Here is an 11146-nt window from a genome sequence, read left to right as displayed (position 1 = left end):
ATCAGTATATTGCGCCAAATTGCTATGTGTGTGTGTAAAGAAATCCTTGCAAAGTTGCTTGCAAGCCACGCCTCAAACAATGTATCGGTTTGCTGGCAGATGGCTGGGTTTGTCAGTTGGGAATCTGGGCTTGCTGGGAGAGCACAGAAAAGAGAAGCTCTCTAGCTACGGTCAAGTAGCAGTTTGAATATGCTATGCTGTAAATAGAATGCTGATGTTATTGCAACTACATGGACATTGTACGATTGCAGAACTGTTTTATATTTCAACTCAACAAGCAAGAGTAACGTTCTTTTGTTCTTTCAGTTCCTCTGCCAGGTGTGAGTCTTTTGCACATGGTGTTAACTGGACGCTGCTGGATTCCGCTATTCTCGTTAACACAGTATGCCTCCTATTCTGTCATTCAAGTCATTCAAGGAAAGGGCCTGAAGCTGTTAGGCAGGGGTCCTCAAACTAAGGTCCGTGGGCCGGATGCGGCCCCCCAAGGTCACTTACCAGGCCCCTGTCCTAAACTTTAGACTTAGGGTTGACCTAAATCTACCTGGTCTTTGGAGGTCTCTTTACTTACCTATGGTCTTAGGAGATCATCTAGATGGTCTTTGAAGGTCTCTTTGATTAGCTATGGCCTTATGAGACTATCTAGATGGCTTTTGGAGGTCACTTTCCTTACCCATGGTCCTATGAGACTGTCTAGATGGCCTTTGAGGGTCTCTTTCCTTACCTATGATTTTATGAGATTGTCTAGATCAGGGGTCCTCAAACTTTTTAAGCAGAGGGCCGGTCCACAATCCTTCAAACTATTGAGGGGCCAAATTATCATTTGGAAAAAAATACAAACAAATTCCTACGCACACTGCATATGCCTTATTTGTAGTGCAATACAACAATACCAATTAAATAACAATACAATATTTTAAAATGAAAACAATTTTAACCAACATAAACCTATCAGGATTTCAATGGGAAGTGTGGGCCTGCTACTGGCCAATGAGATACCCTGTTTCCCCGAAAATAAGACAGTGTCTTATATTAATTTTTGCTCCCAAAGATGTGCTAGGTCTTATTTTCAGGGGATGTCTTATTTTTCCACAAAAAAAAATTCACATTTATGGTTGAATTATTTAAAAAATGAACATTTATTATCTACTGTACAGTAGTTGTCATCACAAAACAGCATAACCAAACTGTGAATCCTTTCAAGAATGTCTATATTATATTTTATTGCTATACTGTTTTTAAATTACTGTTTTAAATTTCTGTTCATATGTAAATTTATGTTGTTGTTGGACTTGTCCCTGTGTAAGCTGCCCTGAGTCCCTTCTGGGAGATGGAGGTGGGATACAAGAATAAAGTTATTATAATATTATTATTATTTCTTGTTACTACCTTTATTTCCATGTACAACAATCTATGGTATGTACATTTACCAATCCTGCATGCTTCCAAACAAAAACTTTGCTAGGTCTTACTTTCGGGGATGGCCTTATATTTAGCAATTCAGCAAAACTTCAACTAGGTCTTATTTTTTGGGGATGTCTTATTTTCGGGGAAACAGGGTAGTCAGGTTAATTAGGATTGTTGTTGTTGTTGTGTGCCTTCAAGTCATTTCAGACTTTGGGTGAGCCTAAGTCTAAAATTATATATTTATTTATTTACTACATTTATTTACTACATTTATATCCCACCCTTCTCACCCCGAAGGGGACTCAGAGCAGCTGTATGTACATACAATATATTATATTATTAGCATAGCACAATATTAGCATCATATGTTACTATATTGAACTATACCACTATACTGTAATATTATATGTAATATATAACAAATAATTAACATTATTATATGGTATTATTATTAGTATTATATTGTATAACATTATAATATATTTATCAATATTATATGTATATACAATATATTATATTATTAAAACTGATATAAAAATATTATATTATAAAACTGAGGGAGGGGGCCAGGTAAATGACCTTGGAGGGCCGCATCCGGCCCCCGGGCCTTAGTTTGGGGACCCCTGGTCTAGATGGCCTTTGGGGGGCCCTTTCCTTACCTATGGTCTTATGAGACTACCTAGATGATCTTTGAAGGTCTCTTTGCTTACCTATGGTCTTCTGATGGTCTGATGAGATCATCTAGATGGCCTTTGAGGACCCTTTTCCTTATCGATGGTCTTATGACACCATCTAGATGGTCTTTGGAGGTCTCTTTGCTTACCTATGGTCTTCTCATGGTCTGATGAGATCATCTAGATGGCCTTTGAGGACCCCTTTCCTTATCGATGGTCTTATGACACCATCTAGATGGTCTTTGGAGGTCTCTTTGCTTACCTATGGTCTTCTCATGGTCTGATGAGATCATCTAGATGGCCTTTGAGGACCCCTTTCCTTATCGATGGTCTTATGACACCATCTAGATGGTCTTTGGAGGTCTCTTTGCTTACCTATGGTCTTCTGATGGTCTGATGAGATCATCTAGATGGCCTTTGAGGACCCTTTTCCTTATCGATGGTCTTATGACACCATCTAGATGGTCTTTGGAGGTCTCTTTGCTTACCTATGGTCTTCTGATGGTCTGATGAGATCATCTAGATGGCCTTTGAGGACCCTTTTCCTTATCGATGGTCTTATGACACCATCTAGATGGTCTTTGGAGGTCTCTTTGCTTACCTATGGTCTTCTCATGGTCTGATGAGATCATCTAGATGGCCTTTGAGGACCCCTTTCCTTATCGATGGTCTTATGACACCATCTAGATGGTCTTTGGAGGTCTCTTTACTTACCTATGGTCTTCTGATGGTCTGATGAGATCATCTAGATGGCCTTTGAGGACCCCTTTCCTTATCGATGGTCTTATGACACCATCTAGATGGTCTTTGGAGGTCTCCTTGCTTGCCTATGGTCTTATGACATCGTCTAGATCAGGGGTCCCCAAAATAAGGCTCTCCAAGGTCATTGACCTGGCCTCTGACCTAAACTTTAGACTTAGGGTTGACCTAAATCTGAACTGACTTGAAGGCACACAACAACAATCCTAATGTTGGACTCTTTCATCATAGTCCGGCCCCCCAGCAGTCTGAGGGATTGTGAATCGGCCCTCCAGTTAAAAAGTTTGAGGAGCCCTGTTGTTAGGAATTGTGGGAGTTGAAGCCCAAAACCACTTGGAGGACCCGAGTTTGCCCATGCCTGTTACAGAAGAAAGGGATCCATCGATCACTTAATAGTTTTGTGCAGCACTTGTGAATTCCGGATCTTAAAAGTTAACACTTTAACTCTTGTCTTTCTTAAGTTTTACACTCCTGGTCTGTAACCCTCATAATAAAATCCATCCATTCATTCATTTTTCTAGAAACTAGATTTTAATAAGGTACACAAACACAAAAAATAATAATAATAAATTACATTTCGGATGTTTGGCTTTAATAACAAACTACATACGTCTAAATAAATAAATATCCTTCGGCGGACGATTTTACCATGCTGTACTTTCAGAGGCAGGAAAAGGGAGAAGAGCGGAAGGAAGAAGGGATTTCCCTGAGATTACAGAGTCGCTGGACCTTTTCAAAGAAATGCAAGGAGACCGGGGAGAAAGCAGGGATGCAAGAGATTTTTGCAAGGATTTCCCAAAAAATCTAGAGCAAGATCCCATATACGAAGTTGCTCAGCCAAAACCCATGCACATCCAGTGTGCATTTCAAGGGTGCATCCACACTGCACTTTCACCACACTTGCACCTTTTTTCATGCCGGGAGCGACTTGAGAAACTGCAAGTCGCTTCCGGTATGAGAAAATTGGCTGTCTGCAAGGACGTTGCCCTGAGGACACGCGGATGTTTGATGTTTTTACCATCCTTGTGGAAGGCTTCTCTCATGTCCCCGCATGGAGCTGGAGCTGATAGAGGGAGCTCATCCGTGCTCTTCCCAGGTTGGATTCAACTGACAACCTTCAGGTCAGCAGTCCTGCCGGCACAAGGGTTTAACCCACTGCGCCGCTGGAGGCACTGACATGGCTCAAGCCTATGGGGTCCTTGGAGTTGTAGTTTCAGTCAATTAACATGCCTTAAAACACATAAAAACTATTAAAATAATCAAATATCCTATAGCACCACCACTCCGGCTCGTACATAAGAACTTTCTTTATTCTTTTATTTTGGTGAGGTCCAACAATGGAAGTTTAAAGTGTGTTGTCGAAGGCTTTCGTGGCTGGAATCACAGGGTTGTTGTGTGTTTTCCGGGCTATATGACCATGTTCCAGAAGCATCCTCTCCTGACGTTTCGCCCACATCTATCTATGGCAGGCATCCTCAGAGGTTGTGAGGTATATTGGAAAAACTCAGCAAGGAAGGCTTATGTATCAGTGGAAGGTCCAGGGTGGGAGAAAGAAAGAACTCTTGTCTGTTGGAGGCCAGTGTGAATGTTGTAATTAATCACCTTGATTAGCATTGAATGGCCCTGCAAACTTCATGTCCTGGCTTAAAAACTCTAAAACAGTAAATTAATTTAATATCCAGTATTTATATTCCGCCCTTCTCACCCCGAAGGGGACTCAGGGCGGATCACATTACACATATAAGGCAAACATTCAATGCCTTTAACATAGAACAAAGACAAAGACAAACGCAGGCTCCGAGCTGGCCTCGAACTCATGATCTCTTGGTCAGAGTGACTGGTCTCAGCTGGCTGTAGCTGGCTGCTCACCAGCTTGCGCCACAGCCCAGGCTGAAAAAAGAAAATCTGAAAACAGAGAAATTCCAGACATGATTCAATCAGGGGCAGGTAGCACCTCTGAACAAAAGATTCCCCCAGGCAGGAATGAAGCTTGTAAGGCCATTATTGCTAATCAAGGCAATTAATTACAACATCCACACTGGTCTCCAACAGACAAGAGTTCTTTCTTTCCCCCACCCTGGACACCATTCCACAGACATATCAACCCCTCTTGCCTAGTTTTTTTTTTCAAATATACAGTAGAGTCTCACTTATCCAACTCACTCATCCAAGGTTCTGGATTATCCAAGCCATTTTTGTAGTCAATGTTTTCAATATATCGTGATATTTTGGTGCTAAATTCATAAATACAGTAATTACAACATAACATTACTGCGTATTGAACTACTTTTTCTGTCAAATTTGTTGTATAACATGATGTTTTGGTACTTAATTTGTAAAATCATAACCCAATTTGATGTTTAATAGGCTTTTCTTAATCCCTCCTTATTATCCAAGATATTCGCTTATCCAAGGTTCTGCCGGCCCGTTTAGCTTGGATAAGTGAGACTCTACTGTACCTCACAACCGCTGAGGATGTCTGCCATAAATGTGGGTGAAACGTCAGGAGAAAGTGCTTCTGGAACATGGCCAGACAGCCAAAAAAACACCCAACAACCCTGCAGTTAAAGTGGTTTCGAACTGCATTCCTTCTACAGCGGAGATGCACCCCAAGGGACCTTGCACAGAACACGGACCCAATGCAGCAAAGGCTGGGGGATTCTGAGAGTGGCCGTCCAAAAGGAAGAAGAGCTTTCCCAAAGCCCATGAATCCCAGCGCTGGAGGCTCCATTTCAGAGGAAGGAACTGGCCAAAGTCTCTGCCTTTAGCAAACCCATGAAACTTAGGGTGTTGCCATACGTCTGATGGAGGAATCCAGATGGGACAAGCACTCCAGGGACCCCATTGCTTGGAGCCTGGTGGAGAAGGGAGAGATTTTTTTGACCCTCCAAGGTTGTGCTGCAGAAGGATAACAAGGTCTCTGTCTCTCTCCATTTCCTGAGTTTTCAACTCACCTCTCCGTGGTTGAAGACTTCATTGAAAACAGTGAGCAAATAAGACCACTCAGAAGAGGTAGAGGCGCATACACGGCATGCAGAAATCAGCCTGGAGTCCGATCCCCGGCATTCTCCAGGAATTCGTGTCAAGAGACCCACTAAGACTCCCCAGTTCTGTCCAGTCGCAATCCAGGACAAAGATCAAGGGCTAATCCACAACTTCTATGTCGTTTTCGCCACCTGCAACTGTTGTTGGTGTTGTTGTCCCTCGAGGCGCCCGCTTCGCCTCCTTCTGCTCCAGGCTTTGCTTGCGCCACTTGATGCGCCGGTTCTGGAACCAAACCTTCACCTTCCAGGAGGGGAAAAAAACATAATAATAACAATAATAATAATGATAATAATAAACCAGTACAAGAAAACCGCACTACAAACTAGAACTGACAGCTGGCACAACAAAACACTGCATGGAAAGTTCCTTGATAAAATTGAAGGAAAAGCTGAAAGGAGAAGACCTGGCTCTGGCTCACGAATGGGACCCTGAAGAAGGAGACAGAAGGCCTGATCCTTGCAGCCCAGGAGCAAGACATCAGGACAAAGACAATTAATAATAATAATAATAATAATAATAATAATAATAATAATAATAATAGAAGACCTGGCTCTGGCTCACGAATGGGACCCTGAAGAAGGAGACAGAAGGCCTGATCCTTGCAGCCCAGGAGCAAGACATCAGGACAAAGGCAATTAATAATAATAATAATAATAATAATAATAATAATAATAATAATAATAGAAGACCTGGCTCTGGCTCACGAATGGGACCCTGAAGAAGGAGACAGAAGGCCTGATCCTTGCAGCCCAGGAGCAAGACATCAGGACAAAGGCAATTCAGGCCAAGATCGAAAAATCAGCCAATGACCCAAAATGCAGACTGTGCAAGGAAACCGATTAAACCATTGATCATATCCTCAGCTGCTGTAAGAAAATTGCACAGACAGACTACAAACAGAGGCACAACTGTGTGGCCCAAATGATTCATTGGAACTTATGCCTCAAGTACCACCTCCCAGCAGCAAAGAACTGGTGGGATCACAAACCTGCAAAAGTATTGGAAAATGAGCACGCAAAGATACTGTGGGACTTTCGAATCCAGACTGACAAAGTTCTGGAACACAACACACCAGACATCACAGTTGTGGAAAAGAAAAAGGTTTGGATCATTGATGTTGCCATCCCAGGTGACAGTCGCATTGACGAAAAACAACAGGAGAAACTCAGCCGCTCTCAGGACCTCAAGATTGAACTTCAAAGACTCTGGCAGAAACCAGTGCACGTGGTCCCGGTGGTGATGGGTACACTGGGTGCCGTGCCAAAAGATCTCAGCTGGCATTTGGAAACAATAGACATTGACAAAATCACGATCTGCCAACTGCAAAAGGCCACCCGACTGGGATCTGCGCGCATCATTCGAAAATACATCACACAGTCCTAGACACTTGGGAAGTGTTCGACTAGGGATTTTGTGATATGAAATCCAGCATGTCTATCTTGTTTGCTGTGTCATAATAATAAAATAATAAAAATAAAATAATAATGATAATAATAATAATAATAATAACAATAAACGTTATTTATACCCTGCCACCTTCTCCCCGTAGGAACTCGGGAGGCTTACATGGGGCAAAAGCCCAAACAACATAATTGAACAACATAAATAACAACATAAACACAATTCACAGTATAAAAAGATAAAAATAGTAATACAATGTAAAATGAGAATATTATAACAGTTAATATAATATAACATGAAGCAACATGCAGCTACACCAGGCAAATCTTGGCCCTCCAGGTGTTTTGGACTTGAACTCCCACAATCCTAACAGCCTCAGATCTCTTCCTTTTTCCCCTCAGCCTCTTAACCCAGTAGATCCAGTTTTAAACCGAGAAATACGTTACGAAATACGAAATACGAGAATCCCTTCACTTCCAAAAAAATGACCCAGCTTCTAAGTATAGTACGAACTGCCTTATTTGGTACTGTAGATCCATCCATAGATCAACACGAAAGGTAGATAGGTAGACAGACAGGTAGACACAGGTAGACAGATAGGTAGATGATAGATAGATGGAAAGATAGATAACAAATTTCCTCTCACTTTCAAAAAAATGACCCAGCATCCAAGCATAGTACAAGCTGCATTATTTGGCACTTTAGATCCATCCATAGATAAACATGATAGGTAGGCAGGTAGGAAGGTAAGTAGATAACAGATTTCCCTTCACTTTAAAAAAAAGATCCAGCCTGCAAGCTGCATTATCTGGCACTGTAGATCCAGCTATAGATCAACATGATAGGTAGATAGACAGGTAGACACAGGTAGACAGACAGGTAGATGATAGATAGATAGATAGATAGATAGATAGATAGATAGATAGATAGATAGATAACAAATTTCCCTTCACTTCCAAAAAAATGACCCAGTATCCCAGCATAGTACAAGCTGCCTTATTTGGCACTTTAGATCCATCCATAGATAAATGTGATAGATAGGTAGCTAGGTAGGTAGACAAGACAGGTAGACAGACAGGTAGACAGATAGGTAGACAGACAAGACAGACAGACAGACAGATGATAGAAAACAGATTTCTCTTCACTTCCAAAAAAATGACCCAGCTTCCAAGTATAGTACAAGCTGCATTATTTGGCACTGTAGATCCAGCCATAGATCAACAGGATAGGTAGGTAGACAAGTAGACACAAGTAGACAGATAGGTAGATGATAGACAGATAGATAGATAACAAATTTCCCTTCACTTCCAAAAAAATGACCCAGCTTCCAAGCATAGTACAAGCTGCCTTATTTGGCACTTTAGATCCAGCCATAGATACATACGATAAGTAGATAGACAGATAGATTAGGTATTGACAAGGCTTCCTCATATAGGATCTGGAGAACAATTTTTAAAGCCTGTCTCTGAAGAAGGGGGCCAACACACAGCCCTCAAGGCCAGCTTTGTGGCCACCCAAAGACCCCATAGAAGACCCACAGAAGCAGCCCCCAAGCACACCCTATCTTTCCTCTCCACTAAAACATGCCCGAAGGATGCCAAGGCAGGAGGAAGGCAGCTTTGGGGCATCCGAGCTTCCCGTTGGCTCACCTGGGTTTCCGTCAGGTGCAGGTTGGCGGCCAGGTCCACCCGCTCGGTGCCCACCATGTACTGCTGCTTGAGGAACTCCTTCTCCAGGCGCTCCAGCTGCTCCGGGGTGAAGACGGTGCGGACCCTCTTCATCTTGCAGGGCCCCCCAGGCCTCCACGGCAGGGGAGACGGCAGGGAATGGTGAGCGAGGAAGCAGCCAGGCAAGTCCAGGCCTAAACGCCCAAAGCAAGACACACCGCCGTCAAACATGGGAGGTCCTGCTTCCCCTTGCAGTTCCCTTAGGATGAGAAAGGGCCGGCCCTCAGGTGGGACCTGACTTGGGGGGCAAAAGACCATCCCATAGTGGGCATAGGTGGCCCAGTTTGCACCAGTCGAGGTGGCAAAATCTGGCGATGATTAAGAACGTACAAGTGTCCACACTGTAGAGTTAATGCAGTTGGGCCCCATGTTAACTACTGTGCTTCAATGCTATGGGATTTGTAGTTTGGTGAGGCCCTAGCACAGGCATGGACAAACTTCAGCCCTCCAGATGTTTCGGACTCCAACTCCCACGATTTCTAACAGCCTAACAGTTGTTGGGAATTGTGGGAGTTGAAGTCCAAAACACCTGGAGGGTTTAAGTTTGCCCATGCTACCTTCGCACCTTGACACAAGGCTAGAGGCCTTGCAAAACTACACATACCACGATTCCATGCCATGGAGCTGTGGTAGTTAGAAGTGGAGTCAAACTGCATTAATCCTACAGTGTGGATGCACCCTTGAACCGCCATGGTTCAATGCTATGGAATGATGGGAGTTGCAGTTTGGTGAGGACCCAGCATTCTTAGGCAGAGAAGGCTACAAACATTGTGAAATTACAACTCCCAAGATTCCATAGCATTGAGCCATGGCGGGGAAAAGTGGTCTCAAACGCCATTCCTTCCACCATGTAGATGCAACCCAAAAACCCCAAAACTGTTTCCACGCTGCAGAATGAATGCAGTCTTCACTGCCTTGGCTCAACGCTGTGGCATCTGGTGAGGAGTAGTTTCGCCAGGACGTTTGCCTTCGCTGCCAAAGAGAGCTGGTGCCTCGGCAAACTACAACTCCCATTATTCTATACCTTTGACAAAATTTTACTCTGATATCACTATGTAAACAAAAACTGGGGGGGAAATCTGTTCCTGGTTTGAAAGTGTTATCTCCTGTTTAATTGTGATGTAATTGCTTTGAAAGTGGTTGTTCTACTCCAGACACTTGTGGTTTTCTGGCTGCCACAAAATAGGTTAAATTAGTTGAGACTCCAGCCCAGGGGTCCCCAAACTAAGGCCCGGGGGCCAGATGCGGCCCTCCAAGGTCATTTACCTGGCCCCTGCCCTCATTTATAATATAATATTTTATATCAGTTTTAATAATATAATATATTGTAGATACATATGATATTGATAATAATATTATCATGTTATACAATATAATACTAATAATAATACCATATAATAATATTAATTATATGTTATATATTACATATAATATTACAGTATAGTGGAATAGTTCAATACAGTAATATATAATGCTAATATTGTGCTATGCTAATAATATAATATATTGTATATACATATAATATTGATAATAATCTTATGTTATACAATATAATACTAATAGTAATACCATATAATAATATTAATTATATGTTATATATTACATATAATATTACAGTATAGTGGTATAGTTCAATATAGTAATATATAATGCTAATATTGTGCTATGCTAATAATATAATATATTGTATCTATATATATAAAAGAGTGATGGCATCACGGCAGCGGACAAAACAACAAAAGTAAATACCCCACAACCTCAAAAATTGGCAGCACAACCCCTCATCCATGCCTCCAGGTTGATACAACAAAAAGAAAAGAAAAATAAAGTCCTAATTAGAGGGAGAGGAATAATTGTTTTTATCCAATTGCTGCCAGTTAGAAGGCTAAGCTCCGCTCACTTGGTCTCCTAGCAACTCACTCAGCCCAGGGAACCCTTTACCTTAACTACCACCAATTCCTCAATACTTTATTTCCCACATCACCATACTTCGCCACAGCAACGCGTGGCCGGGCACAGCTAGTATACATATAATATTGATAATAATCTTATGTTATACAATATAATACTAATAGTAATACCATATAATAATATTAAATGTATGTTATATATTACATATTATATAATAGTATAGTG

General features: G+C 41.9%; 1 protein-coding gene across 1 annotated transcript; it reads right to left on the bottom strand.

Annotated features, from left to right (window-relative positions):
* Positions 1-2989: 2989 nt before the first annotated feature.
* LOC100559162 (homeobox protein not2-like) lies at positions 2990-10332 on the bottom strand. Its single transcript, XM_003228097.4, has 2 exons — positions 8933-10332; positions 2990-6122 (listed from the first exon to the last, which is right to left on the bottom strand). Exons 1-2 carry the CDS (start codon positions 9266-9268, stop codon positions 5982-5984), a joined length of 477 nt encoding a protein of 158 aa, XP_003228145.2. The 5' UTR covers positions 9269-10332; the 3' UTR covers positions 2990-5981.
* Positions 10333-11146: the final 814 nt, after the last annotated feature.

The sequence above is a fragment of the Anolis carolinensis genome, chromosome 5, assembly GCF_035594765.1.
Source record: "Anolis carolinensis isolate JA03-04 chromosome 5, rAnoCar3.1.pri, whole genome shotgun sequence".
Taxonomy (NCBI): Eukaryota; Metazoa; Chordata; class Lepidosauria; order Squamata; family Dactyloidae; genus Anolis; species Anolis carolinensis.
Note: the sequence above shows the minus strand (reverse complement) of the source record. Positions and strands in the feature narration are given on the sequence as shown.